At 28.8% G+C, this 14812-nt stretch overlaps 2 protein-coding genes across 2 annotated transcripts; one reads left to right on the top strand and one right to left on the bottom strand.

The window, feature by feature from the left end:
- Positions 1 to 2: 2 nt before the first annotated feature.
- CLPP3 (CLP protease proteolytic subunit 3) lies at positions 3 to 2854 on the bottom strand. Its single transcript, XM_028074095.2, has 5 exons — positions 2523 to 2854; positions 1980 to 2094; positions 1324 to 1499; positions 592 to 687; positions 3 to 491 (listed from the first exon to the last, which is right to left on the bottom strand). The coding sequence occupies exons 1-5, from the start codon at positions 2808 to 2810 to the stop codon at positions 207 to 209; spliced, it is 960 nt and encodes a 319-aa protein (XP_027929896.1). The 5' UTR covers positions 2811 to 2854; the 3' UTR covers positions 3 to 206.
- A 730-nt stretch (positions 2855 to 3584) lies between these two features.
- Positions 3585 to 4870, top strand: LOC114185650 (carboxypeptidase). The gene is made up of 2 exons (XM_028073510.2): positions 3585 to 3919; positions 4517 to 4870. Exons 1-2 carry the CDS (start codon positions 3670 to 3672, stop codon positions 4669 to 4671), a joined length of 405 nt encoding a protein of 134 aa, XP_027929311.1. The 5' UTR covers positions 3585 to 3669; the 3' UTR covers positions 4672 to 4870.
- Positions 4871 to 14812: the final 9942 nt, after the last annotated feature.

Genomic DNA, 14812 nt, shown 5'->3' with positions numbered 1-14812 from the left:
TGGAGGAGAAAACATTATATTCATCAAATACTCGAAGCATTTAAAGAAATTTAAGATAACTAATATACAGTATGAATATTACGTAGAAATACGACCCTATATGTCTAAGTGAGAAAAAAAAAAACATCTTTTTTATGATTAACAAATTAAAATAAACAGATCTCCTGAGTATAGAAAGAAGCAAAAACAATCACTCTTCCCCTAACTCATACTGCAACGGGCGCTTCTCCTTCTTTTCCACTGCCTTTATCACCATCACTTCCTTTAGAAACTTTCTGCAAAAGCTTGTGCTCTGAGGGCAGATTTTTCTTCGCTTTTCTGCTTCCTTCAATTTTCCATAGATCCCACACACGAGTTTTTGGTGGTGGTGTTGCATCTACAACTGGTGCAACTAATCCTGGTTTTCCATCATCAATAACGCCATCAACTAAACCATACTCCTTGGCTTCCCATGGATTCATAAAATTGTCGCGATCAGTGTCCAGATCAATCTGAATAAAATAAATTGAAGAGGTAAATAGTATGCATTATATTGCTTAGCAAACTAATGTGAAATATTTAGATAAAAGGGGATGCATCTAAATATCTAACCTGCTCTTCAGGCTTCCCTGTAATTCTTGATAGTATCTTGTTGATCTTAATCTTGTGGTATGCCATTTCTCTTATACGAATGCTCATATCAGTAGCCTACAAGTAGATTTCATCATATATCAATAAAGTTTTGCTCAAAGACATTAAGAGAAGAACTTAATATGCATTTTAAGAGTTATGTATCGTTTCTGTACCACATTATATGATATGTAATATGTGGTTGAAATTAGAAAACATATTCTTAACCCTTTTATAAGAATAGCACAAAACAAAAACATGAAACAATTCATGACCCGCATCAAAAAAACAGAAACCAGTTGTTAGTTCAGAATGACAAATAGCTTATCATTAGCATGTTTGGTGACTGAAATTTATTTGTAATAAACCACTTGTCTCATTTACTTGATAGAGCATGCGAGAAAAAAGTTTGTTATCAGCATAAACACAAATCAAATAATGTCAGCTAATAAGTTTCATAGTTATATTTAAGCTTGCTTTTAAAAACAGGTTTTTTTACCCATATTAACTTGGAATTGAGTTAACATAGATAATTGCAGTAAAGGGAATTGTATTCCTTCCACATCCTACACTTCTCTAACATGCTTGAAATCTAAATTAGCTTTACTTTTAACATGATCATTTTAAGAAAAATGAAGATAATAATGAAAAACTTCAGACCTACTTCATATTGACAATCATCAAAGCCAAAAGATACAAGAGGGCAAATCTTACTTTTCCACCAGCAGTTCCAAGTGGCTGATGGATCATAACTCTTGAATTCGGCATACAATACCTCTTCCCTTTTGTACCAGAAGCAAGGATAAATGCACCCATGGACGCAGCAAGCCCAAGGCAAACAGTTGACACATCTGCTTTGCACAACTTCATGGCATCATAAATTCCCATCCCTGCATGAAACGATAAACAAAGAACAATTACCATACCACATACATATTTCAGATTCATTACACTGAAGTACAATCATTATACTTAACAAAACACAAACTTCATCAACAGAAGGTTCCTTCAATACATTCAATCTTTTGTCTTCACTAACAAGATTCAAAATTTCATAGATACAAGTTGACTTGTGAATCAGCACGGTAAACTTCTTGTCTTAAAGCAGGGTGCAAAAAGACCAACAACTCAGTAGTTTCTGAGTTATATTATATCAGCAGATATATAAGAATGATGCAGTCAATTCTCTCTAAGCCAAATGTCTGTTTATGTTAACGCAAGCAGCAAAACACTAAACTGAGCTATTAAGACATGATAGCTCGTACCAGGGACTAAGAAATTTAACATCTAATCACAAAATTGAGCTCACGAGTCATTTGCATCCGTTAGTCTCTGGTGGATAAAAATAAACACGTAAAAAACACACATACCAGCAGTCACAGAACCACCGGGTGAATTTATAAATAACTTGATGTCTTTCTTTGAGTCTTCAGCGTCCAAAAGCAAAAGCTGGCTAATGATAAAATCTGCAGTCATATCATCCACCTGATCAAGCAAAGCAATTCAAAAACACTCCATCAAATACTGTCTCACTCTCTTCAGTTGCATTACCTTCTGTGCTTTATTTTTATTTTGTTACATTGGGGCACCCCAGTTCAGGATGAACTCACGTTAACACGTCAAAATTTTCTCGCAAATTAACAGAACACAAAACAACATCTCTTCACCAATTTGACACTATCATGTCAATTTTCCCGTTTGCACTCTCTCTCTCTCTCTCTCTCTCTCTCTCTCTCTCTCTCTCTCTCTAAAGTCTGTTCATTCTTACGTTATAGTGAGCGTCCTTTAGAATAAACCCACATGAACAAGTTCGCAAATTTCCCTTAAAAACATAATCAGAGAGACAAAGGGTATTCAAAAAAATAAGGAAACAACAAAATCCACCCCCAAATATTTATACGTAGAGAGAGAACCTGAGAACCCAGAAAGATAATTCTTTGACGGAGAAGCATGTTTGTGGTATCGAGCTCTTCGATTCTGGGAAGCCATGGGGAAGCGGTGGATGCAGATAAATCGTCTGGAGAAACGAGCCAGTTAGAGGACAGGGTTGGTCTGGAGGCGTTAACGATAAACAAAGGTTTGGTTTTTCTGGTTTTGGTTGAAGCTGTGGAAGTGGGAAATTGAGAGTGGAAAAGGACATGCTTATGCTTCAGCTTGGAGCTTATGGGTATACACGATGTTGAAGATAAACTCAATTCCATCTTCTTCTCTTCTTTTTCTTTCTTTTCTCTTCTCTTCTCTTCACTCCCTCTCCCCCTTATTTTTATTTTGTTTTTGGTACATGTTGATTTGGGCCTAGATTTGGGCTACATTCTTCCTCTTCCGGCCCAATTATTTCCAGATTCTTTCTTTTTCACATTTCCCTGTATTTGGGAAATTAGTTTTTAAATTGTTTTCTCAAAAATCTATTTTCCGCACTTCTCATACTATCATGTTGAAATATAATATTTATATTTAACTTTTAACTCATGCATAAATTTTACATTTTTTTTTAATTTTCTTATCATAAAAGTATTTAGCAAATTTAAAGTTTAAAAAAAAAAAGTGTAAGAAAATTCATTCCCAAGCTATTGAATATCTTATTTTCATTTGAAATTGAAATGCACAATGACCATGAAGTTTAAAGTGTTCTATTTTTCTATAACCAAATTTATATACGTAATTTGGATAAATAAAATATATGCTTTTATAAATAGAGGTGTCAGTTCACTACTTAATTGGTTGTTATTTCCGTAATTCGTTTTACTGTTTTTTCAGACCTATTCATAGAATTAAATCCGTTTTAAAATTGTAAACTTTTTTATGTGATAAATTCTGAATGATAAAAGAAATAGAGCAAGATAAATTATTTCAGTTCATTGAATAATTTTTTTAGCGATTAAATAAATTATTTGTTCTTTGGTTGTTTTTTTTTTTTTTTTTTCAGAAAGACACCGACAAAAAAATAGTTTAAGGTAATACAAACGAAAATGTTGAAGACAGTGTTCAGAGAATCAAAACCTAATCGAGTGAAACGTAGTAGCATACATTTCTTATCTGTGTTTTGTGATTGGTTCATTCATGGCTCTTTCCTTTTCTCACCACGCTCTTCTCCATGGAAACAAAACACCTTTTACTCTGCAATTTCAATGCATCACTTCATCAAACCCCAACAACGCAAACATATTCACGTACCCTTCTATTCGGTGTTGCTCAAGTTTGAACCAAAAAAGCAGCATCAACCTCAGAACTTGCAAGAACTGCAAAACCCAATTCGACCCTTCTCTCAATCACCCTCTTGCTTGTCGATTTCACACTGCCCATTTTGGAGGTACCCACTTCGTTTCTCACCAACTTCATGCTTATTTGCTTCTCTAACTTTAGGTTTTACTTGTGAAATTTATGGTTTGAAAAGAAAAGGGAATATTGTATCGACATGCCCCCAAATTATTGTTGAGAGATGTGTTCCTAAATTTTAGATATTTACTCTCTGCGGTCTTAATCAATTTACTGAGGAGATGATGAAACTCGTACCATGAACATAATTCTGTTTCTTATGAGAACTTGACAATAATTTGGGTGTCTTTAGAACATTTTTCGTGATGTAAGAGGGAACAAACAAATAGATATGAAGAACATAGAGTTCAAAACCATTCTTAGCGTTGAGGTCCTTGATACATTAGAACCATTCACTAATCAGAAGGAACAAGATGTAGTTAAAGGAACCTCAAATTTTAATGAAAGGTTTAGCTAGTGAGTCCAAAGGGGAAGCAAATCTTGTGTAATCCTAATTGGGGCAAAATGTTAACCTTAGGAATTTGGTCTAACCATTACATTGATGAAAAATTGTGCATTCCAGATTTCAATATTATGTATGTTATTCATTTGCATTAGTGTTTGGATTTAATGATTCATGTCTCTAGCGCAGGAGAAACTAAGAGAAAGTTTGAGAGTGTGTATGAAGGGGGCACCATGAGTACACCTGACTCTGGCAAAGTTTTTCAGTATTGGCATTGCTGTGGTTCTGAAGATCCATTTGATCCTGGTTGCACATCTTCTCCTCATACCTCATATGATGATTGATTCATCATCGTCATCCATGAATCAAATTCACTTCTTCCATTTATTTTTCTTGTAGCTATATATGGAATATTCTAAACTCTTGTATAAATTTTAGATTCCCTGAATAATTTTGGAAAATTTAAATGTTGCTCAGATGCAAAACAAAGTTTGTGACTACATATCTAATAATCTGGCACCCAAAGGGTATAATTTTCTTGTAGTGCTGTTGTTCTGTATGAAGACTTAAAATTTATCACATTGGAGTCCATTCTACTCAGTAATCAAGTAATCAGAAGAGGAGGAAAGAAAAAAAGGAAGCTTGAGAGTAATATAATGATATTCTATTTACAGAGTTGATTCTATCAAGTAACAATAATTATAAGGATTTGTAAACGTATATTAATGTCAACAAAAAAATGACATAATATTTTTATAACTTGATATTATGGGTAAAGTTGAGGATGGGAAGAGGTTTGTCAAAACTAACTTCTCAACAAATTAAATAAAAAAAATGTTTTCTTATTACTCTTTTTAAGTTACCTTTATTTTATATATAAGTTAATCTTAATTTTAAAAGTATATTTGTGAAAAAAAATTATTTCTTTTCTGGTTGGAAATCCATTTAAATATAATAACAAACTGTTTTAATCTTGCCTTACCATTTTTTTTATTTCTTTAAATTGATTCATTACATTAATGAAGAAAAAACTAATTTAAGACTTAATCCCTAGATTGTTCTCAGTTTCCAACTAAAAATTTAACTAGTAAGCATCCTATAAAATTAGTCATTGACATCAAAAAGTACAGCTGTTACGTTTTCATTATACGTTTGACATGAATTTGTTATCATTCTATATTAAATTTTGTAATTAATCAAATCAGTTATTCATAGTAATTACTATATAAAAATTATATTGTTCATATTTAAATTAAAATACAATTACTAATTTAATATATAAATTCTTTAAAATATACGCGTAAAGTTAAAATTCTAAACACTAAGCAGTGGCAAATTATCCGTAAATTACCTAAATTCATATAAATATACCGTACCAATATCAACGACACTAAATTTAGGATTTTTTTATACAGTAGTGTTTAACTTAAGTATTTTTATTTAATGTGATACTTGAATTCTTTCCGACGATAACTATTATTACGAAATACTTAGAACAAAGATGCTTCTAACTATACTAGAATATATGCTCAAAATCCACTGTTTTGTTCTTGAATATGGTGTCGTTGGTCGGTGCCGGTAATTTCAGGTTAAGGTTTCGGCAACTACATGTGTAATAATTCTCATTCATCTGATTCAAGGGCTGTTCTCTTAGCCGGCCGATCGGATGGAATAAATTCAAGAAAGTTCATTACGATAGACTTTAACTTGATTCTGATAGCAAATAAACTTTAAGTTTAACTCAATCCCACAAAACAATTTATATATCACGAATTGACCTTATCTCTACTCGATAACATAGACCATATAATTAATTAATGTTATATAATTAATTAATGTTTCTGGTAATCGTAAAATGAAATGAATGATTCGGGTCCACTAAACTGAACAAGCAGAATTTAGTACTTTAACTGCAATTAGGCGCAGTAAAACAAACTCAAAATTTCAACATTTTGAAAAGTATATTATCTGTTGTGTTGAAATCTGGTGTTTTCATCATCATCATTATCATCATCAAACTGTTGTTGTCCACATCTCTTTTGACTTCAAACTCCCACTCTGCTAAGCACTGAATACTAACAATAAGAAGAACACACGCGGTGCATCCGCGTATATCAGCACAGTATACAAAACATGCACGTTTTACTCGATCATCATCAAACATATTATTTCCAACAACATTAACATTAACGTGTGTATTAGGTTTAAGATTCCACTGCATGGTTTAAGTTCAAATATTTTCCTTTATCTGGTTTCAACTTGTGATTTGTGTAAAATAAATAATATTAAGAAAGTTTTTTTGATCATCTTGGATGGTGCAGGTTGAGTTTGTAAGAAGAAAGGAACACAGAAGCGTATGGTTAGAAGAAGGTGTGAATCCAGTGATGGGTGGGGGAGGAACAGTATTGTGCTGATTATAACCACCATGTTCTTCATGCAACGGAAGTGTTGCAGTCTTATTTTATTGGTCTGAGACCAAGTGTGGCATTAGCCATGTTGTTCATGTTTTCTGGGTTTGGCTTATGTCTTGCCCTCCACGCACCAAACAACCTCGTATCTTGCTTTGGTTCATCATGGTGAACCCGAGATATAGAACATCTTGAAAAGATTAGTAGTTTCAACTAAATAATAAACCTAGAAAGTTGAATTTCATATACTCCTTTGTGTTAGGTTATATAGACGATTTGTGGAAGGGGTTGTCATATAATTGTTTGCATGCACTTTAGGGTTGTAAAACTATGTATTTTCTTTCTAGTATGCATTGTGATATACAAAACTTTATATATAAGATGAAAGTTTGCATGAAAAATTCTAATTAAGCATTTTTTTTTGAACAATACATCATCACATATGAATAACAAAACTACTAAAAATTGTCAAATTGAAAATTGAAAAGTCACGGGTTTTTTTTTTTTTTGGGTTTTGATTCCTATTATGAAAAAAATAAACAATTCAAAACTTGGAATTATACTTTTTATAATTTTTCTTTTATACTCTCTTACAATAATTTCTCATTAACATTTAACCCACAATTCAACTTTGATAACAATGTATATAGTATATCATTTTATATGTTATTTGAACTTTTTTTATTTTATTGTAGATCATAAGTATATTATGAAATTTATATTTCGTTTCAATCAGCTACATGTTTGGGATATATGTAGTTCTAACCCTTATAATTTAGCATGATCTCATTTTCAATTACTACATTCTATATTAAGTCAATTCATTTCATTACTTGTGAAATTAAAATTAATTTTGAAAGTTGCGTAAGAATTACAAATCGCTCAACAGTCGAAATTAAAGGGTAAAAGATTGGATTTATTTGATCCATAATTTTTTAATATTTTATTTGAGCGACTTTTTTAACTAAAAATGAAATAAAATCGTAATGTGAACCCTCTCATGTTCAACATAGATTTTAAAAAGATAGAGACAAAAACGTATGAATATTAATACAAATATGTGATATCCCTCTACAAAAAATGGTTGATTTTGAGGCTCTGATCTATCTAGCCAATTTCATCAAATGGAATAAGAAAGTTGTTTTTATTTGTACATTAATTTCAAAAAGAAGTGTTAATAATATTTTTTGTATTGTCAAATTTTATCAAAATTAGGAAGAGCACAAATAAAAATTCATTTTCACACTATTTATGTAAAATTAAAAATAATAATAATAAAAGAAATGCTTAAAATGTGTCTTGGAGAATTTCTTACAGAATTTCTCTCTGTTATTTAAATAGATGAAGGCATTACTTGAACCTTTCTAAATTCTATCGTTGTCTATGAGGAATATTTAGAATTAATGTGATTAGAGGTATTTTGATTCGCCGCCAACTTATATTTGAGAGAACAAAAATGATTGATTAGCCTCCGTTTTTGACCATAATCACATCATTAGTCATAATTATTAACCTTTAATATATAACCACTTTTACAATATAACACTAATGCATTTCACCGTCAAATATAAGAATCAATAGAGAAACAAGAGATCACGAGATCGTTTGTGTATTTATTAACAAAATTATATTTAAATACGACTCCGTTAGCATTAGTTTTAAATTAATAACATTTCGTACGTTATCTTTCCGTCTTTATTATCAATTAGTTAACTTAATGCTATAATATATAATATTTTAAATTACAATAATCATATTTCCAGATATATAATATATAATATATTTAAATTACATGCATACGCATTATTTTTGTTTTCATTTGAAATTGAATTTTTATTTAAAACAATTTTGTTTCATCGAAGTTATTATTTCTTATTCATTATACATTAATTTTGGTATTATGATATTCAATAATTGTAAAATTTTTTTTAAATATATGATAACCACGAACTTTGTGTCTAAATAAAACTAATAAGAATAAATTATGTTTTATAATCTAGAATTAATAATTATAATTCATTACCATTATATGTAATATAAAAAATAATTAGTTTTCTCTTCTTGTTCTATTTTCTTTATCCTCACACAGTTTGGAATTAATATCAAATAACTGTCTTAAATACATTTTAAATTTCTGTAAATATCATCTTACCTACTTTTACTTTTTGTACTTATTTTCATTCTTTGTTATTAGGTGCAATTAATTTAGTACCAAAAATATAAAATATTAATTGAAACAATTAGATTAATTTTAATTACATAAGTTTTTTATCTTTAGAAAAATATTATTTACGATATAATAGAAAATAAATAATTTTACAATCAAATTTGTAATATCAAAATTTATTAGGCATAAACACCAATATACTTGAATTTAAGTTTAATTAAACAAACTTCATAAATTAATCTTATCTTACTCACATGATGATACGATACGTAGAGATTAAGAAAACACAAAAGCAAGTAACATAATAGACTTAAAAAAAAATTACTTGAATTTAAGTTTAATTAAACTTCATAAAATATTACTATCTTTATTTATATAATGTAAATTAATCTTATTTATAATAAATATGAAATCTCTCGCTCATCATCGTATGTATCGTATGTTGAGATTAAGAAAACACAAAAGCAAATAACAGATACACTTAAAAAAATTTGATGAAAAATAAATTTTTAATAACTTTGTTACCATAATTTTATTAATAAAAAAATAAAGTATAAATGTCTATTTTGATAAAAACATAATGTTAGAAAGAAAATTATTAGTTGAAATATATATATATATATATATATATATATATAACTATTTTATTTATATTAAATAAAACATTAATAAGTTTTTTGTTTGATTAAAGCATGAAAGGAAAAAATGAAGTGAAACACATGTTTTTGAAAAGACTAAAACAATTATATTTTTTTACTTTTTTTTTTTTTTTGTTGAGCAATCACACTATATATTAAAATAATAGTTAAAGATTGTAAGGTAGGACAGGATCCCGTGTTAGAAGAAGAATTTGTGTTGAAATATAACACTTTGCTCCTTTTCTTCATTTTGCTTTCTAAGCAAAACGAATCGTCAATGTTAATGAAAACAAGTTATGATGTCATTTTACAGTAAAATGTTGCTCCGCCGTATGCGACTTTACTTTCTTCATAATTATTAGTTAATAATAAATAATAACTAATTAATAACTTATAATTAAGAATCAACTGATAAAACATGAATAAATAATTATAGTAAATAATTAATGATAAATAGTAAATAATTAGAATTAGAATAAACACAGGGTATCAAAGTCTGGCACCCACCAAATCTCTTTTCCCTTACAGACATGCTTTTTCCTTGGAAAAGCGTAACGCATTGAAAATGCTATTCGTCAATGTTTTAGATTACATCTTTACATGTTCAATTTTCTTTTTTCCTAAACTTGCCGTCCTTTTGCCAATACTAGTTGAGATGAATCTGGGAAAAGTGATGTTATTTAAAGTAGCCAAGCCATACATTTATGGGTTTGCATTTTAAATTACGATAAAATGTTGGGTGAAGTATTTTTTAACTAGTTTCTTTTACATTGATACACTTTTCCTTCACCGAAAATATTTTCAATCAGGAATGTCCTTTTTTGTACTGTTATTCTTTTTTATGAGACACACTTACTCGGAATCCTTGTTAGAAAAAATTTTGATATATGAACCAGTGTACTCATGCGTGATGTGATGGAGGTCCAATGCAAAAACGATATTTCATGGCTTGCGTGCCAATGCTACATGGTTGGCAGAATGTTGCATGGCAGTGCGATGGTGGTTGGTTCTCCAGCAAAGGCTACTGTTGCAGGGTCTTGTGTTGTTCTTGCGTTGGCTGTGTGGTGAATAATGTTGGTTATGTTGCATATTTGATTGAGGAAGAAGGAGATGACATGATAGATCCTGGTTGGCCAGATTTGAAAGTAGAGGGCTATTATAAACGTGGTAACTCCTGGTTGGACAAACTGTGAGTGTTAGGAAGAGTTTTCTAACGGTAATTGTATGTATGAGCATCGTCTAATATTGATGCAAGGTGTGTGATAATTATACATGGACATTAGTTAACACTAATGTAGGGTGCATGAAAATTCTTGAGATGATTTTATTCCAAATGAATATACTCTATTATGGTGGAAGACAATAAAGATGTGTCTATTTTAATGATAATGAAATTTTGGTGGAATTTGTTGAGACGATAAAAATATGTGTTTTCATCAAATATAATTATTTTTTTTTCAACAAATGATATTTTGAAGTGTTTTTCATATGGTAAATAAGATTTCACATTAGATTATAATACAACTTCTTGTAAAAGATGTTTTATATGACTTTAAGAAAATATATGCACAATATAACTTTTCATTATAATTTAAAAGCAAAAAATTAATTAACTTATATTGAAACGATAATAATGAATCGTTTTATAGTCTCTAGAAGATTAAAGTTATAAGAAAATTATTAAATATCAATCAAATTTTGATGAAAAAATAACTATTCATTATATTCACTAAAATATTATTTTATAAACTAAAAATTGTTGATATTTAAAATAATATATATTATTAATAAAATATTATAATTGATTTACAAATCAGTTTAAATTAGGTTCTAACATTAGTTATCAATTAATTAAACTTTATCTTTTCTAATTATTTGGAGATACAATAAAATGTTTATCTATTAAAAAAATAATATTAACAACTTATGTACTCTAATGGTTGTGTTTTCGACAAATTTATGCCTATTATAAGAATCGAATACTAAATTTTGTTGTTAAAGAAATAGAGTAAGTCAAAGAAGCTACACCTCACGTTATTGAGTAAGTTTAGAGAAAATGATTTAAAACGCTAAAATGAATTGACAGACAAAGTTGCTTTGGTTTTTCTTCTTCATACATCCACACATACCAATTCTGGTGTGTTTCGATGCACACTTTCCCAATCGGGAAACAACTTATTAACACTCCCTCATTTCATGTTTCAACACCATTTCAAACACGTTTTTTTCTCAACGGCGTTCTTTTTTTCCTTTTCAAACTATTTTTAACAAGTAGTTTTATTGGTTGGATAATAGATCATACTTTTTTTATAAAATGGATTGAATTTTTATTAATCTGCATACAGCAAAATAATTGGATTAAATTTAATGTCCGTATTCAATCAAAAATCAAAAAAAGACATTCTGTCAGAATTTAGAAATTATATGTTTAAAATCTTTGCTGTTTTCTTATTTGTTACCTGTTTATATTATTTAGGAAGAACACCTCTCCCCTTTTTTAATAAAAAACTATTAATATTAGAAAGTAAACAAAGCAATAAAATTTCTAAAAAAAGAAAAAAAAAAGATAAAGATATGTTACAAAAACCTCTTATAAATATTCTTTTCAATTATAAATGATGGAAGCGTCCATTTCGATATATAAAAAATAATGAATTTGAAAACATGGTAAAAAATAAAATTTCAGAATTTACCATTTCTATTATTTCTTATTTATTTCCACAGTTCCATCTACTTTTATTTAACCTTGTTTTTACTAAGTAAAGCTTCAAAATTTATCTAACAAAAATGAAAACAATAGGAGGAATAAAAATTAAAGACACCGATACACAGAAATTTTCTTTAAAAGATACACAATATGGCATAAATTCGAAAACAATGACACTTTTGCTTTTAATCTTTCTCCCTGGACTTTTTATTCAAGGATCCGTTTTTCCAGTTAAATAGGAATAAGTACAAAATTTTAAGGGATACAAGAATTATCGACTTCCTATCAAATTTTGTAACTTTAAACGACTTTGTAAAAGTGTGACGCATTAAAAATCTTTGGAGGATAAAGACCCGTTACAAAAGTCGTTTAAGATCGAAGATTTCAAATCTTAGACGACTTTTGTTCTGGAGTTTCTAACTTTGGCACAAGTTCTAGTATATGAAAATGTTTTTGGATGCATGACTTATTTTTTAGAAAAATTATACTTTGATTTTATTTTTTACTTTCATCATGTATTTTCTGACATGTATTTTCTGACGTGACTTGACGTGACTTAATATAGATAATTAATTCTTTAAAGAACAACTAATGATACATTAATAATGATCTATATTAAATCATGTCAAAACATAAATGATGAGAGTAAAAAAATGGAAGTTATTGTATCATTGTCCTTTTATAATTTTTTAAAATCAGTCTATATTCGTATTTAATTGAAAAAACGGCACCTTAAGTTAAAAAAAACTTTCTTCCTTTGCTTCATGTATATGAACGCATGCGCGCCGTTGTTCCGAGTTTGGAGAACATGAAAAATATGTTAATCGTTGGCGTTATTACAAACAGTTACAATGCACATCTCTTATAAGCTATAAGTATCACCCTTTCTTCTTTATTATTTCTCATAGAACATCCCAAAACAACACAAAAAACCAGTTGTGGAAGAAACTAAAAATGGAGGCTTCTTCGTATCTCTCATCTTTGAGACCCACTCTTCCCAAGGGCATTGTTCAGAGCAGAAGAAAGGGTCATAAAATTAGAGTTGTGAGAGGAAGTTATGGAAGAAACGAAGAGGGTAAAGTAGTGGATGAGAGCATGATAGTGCTGAGACTGCGTATAAAGAAGATGAAGATGTTAGAGATGAATCGAGAGGCACCTGCTACGTGGATGAATTGGGAGAAGCAGTGTTATGATCACTATGATGAAGATGTTTGTAATGCAATTGGGTTGTTGCAGAGTTTTTTGATGGAGACAAGACCCAGTTTTGCATTAGGGATGGTGACACTCGTAGCTTTGAGTCTTCCAATTTCTTCTGCAACCCTTTTGTTTTCTGCCTTCAAAATTGGAAAGACCATCTTTTCTATCTTTGGCTAAGAGAAATCTTTCACTATATATTACTTGTTTACAATTATTACAGATTAAGAGAAGATCAAGTGATGAACAATTATTACAATTATACAGTTTTTATATCAGTTTAAGCTATTTATAAACAACTTTCTTTGTTCTGAGCCTTGCAACTCTGAGACGTGTTTTCTTAACTCATGCAGTGCCAATGTTAAATTTTGTCGGCATCACAAAATAATATTAGCCCAAGCAAAACGCAGAATCCAAAACTTTAAAGCTCATATATAACAGTTTGCTTCCCTTTTATTTCTTAAATTCGTGGCATTTATATATGTCTTTGGAACAAAAATGGAGAATGCCAATTTACATTTTTTATATATAACTTTTTCATTTAAAAAAAACTTTTTTTATCTTTTACTTGTACACCAATTCACACTTTTTAGATTTTAATTATTTTTATAATTAAAAATTATTCAACTAATTTGTTTTATATAACAAAAAATACAAAATCTTAACATTTTATAATGTAGGATTATATTAAAGAAAAATATAATTAGATTTATACTAATTTCATTCAAAAAATCTCTAAAATCATAAATAGGATTTATATTAATTTAAAAAAACTTAATTTGAAAGAAATATCTTAATGAGATAGTTATAAATCTAAGATACATCATATATAAATTATATTAGAATACTGATTTATGAAATTTTGTAAGAATATATTTTATTCGATCTATTTATTCTCTAAAATTCATTTTTCAATCCATCTCTCTTTTTATTTTCACACTTTGATAATAACTTGTTGTATAAGAATTCTATGGCCAGATTATTTTATTATTTTAAACAATGATAATATATATATATATATATATATATATATATATATATAACTTAATAAAAATAACTCGTGATAATTATATTAACGTATCAATATTACTGTTGAACGAAAAACTTCATATTAGCGACACAAAACTGGCAAAAACCACACCGGTTTTCTATTATTAATTTTAGAAACAAAGTCATTTGATCTAATTTTATGTTTTTTACCTAATATTAGTTTGATGTCGAATTCAATCCTAATATAGCATACTGATAGGTTCTAAAAACTATTGGTAATCAAATTAAATTTATAATATATAAATATATATCATTGATTAAATAGATTAAAAATTCCTAAGCATGATAGAGAAAACTATATACTTGTGTTATGAAAGAAAT

This window comes from Vigna unguiculata, chromosome 5, assembly GCF_037176805.1.
Source record: "Vigna unguiculata cultivar grain cowpea cultivar isolate G323 ecotype 2 chromosome 5, ASM3717680v1, whole genome shotgun sequence".
Classification (NCBI taxonomy): Eukaryota; Viridiplantae; Streptophyta; class Magnoliopsida; order Fabales; family Fabaceae; genus Vigna; species Vigna unguiculata.
This window is presented reverse-complemented; position numbering and strand designations above follow the sequence as displayed.

Excerpts from the sequence above, each read along its gene's own strand:
- LOC114185650 (XM_028073510.2), top strand. The coding sequence starts at position 3,670 with ATGGCTCTTTCCTTTTCTCACCACGCTCTTCTCCATGGAAACAAAACA. Across the intron at positions 3,920-4,516 it reads TCACACTGCCCATTTTGGAG|GAGAAACTAAGAGAAAGTTT; the intron begins GTACCCACTTCG and ends TCTCTAGCGCAG.
- CLPP3 (XM_028074095.2), bottom strand. The coding sequence starts at position 2,810 with ATGGAATTGAGTTTATCTTCAACATCGTGTATACCCATAAGCTCCAAG. Across the intron at positions 1,500-1,979 it reads CGGTGGTTCTGTGACTGCTG|GGATGGGAATTTATGATGCC; the intron begins GTATGTGTGTTT and ends CGTTTCATGCAG. Across the intron at positions 688-1,323 it reads TTGGAACTGCTGGTGGAAAA|GCTACTGATATGAGCATTCG; the intron begins GTAAGATTTGCC and ends ATCTACTTGTAG.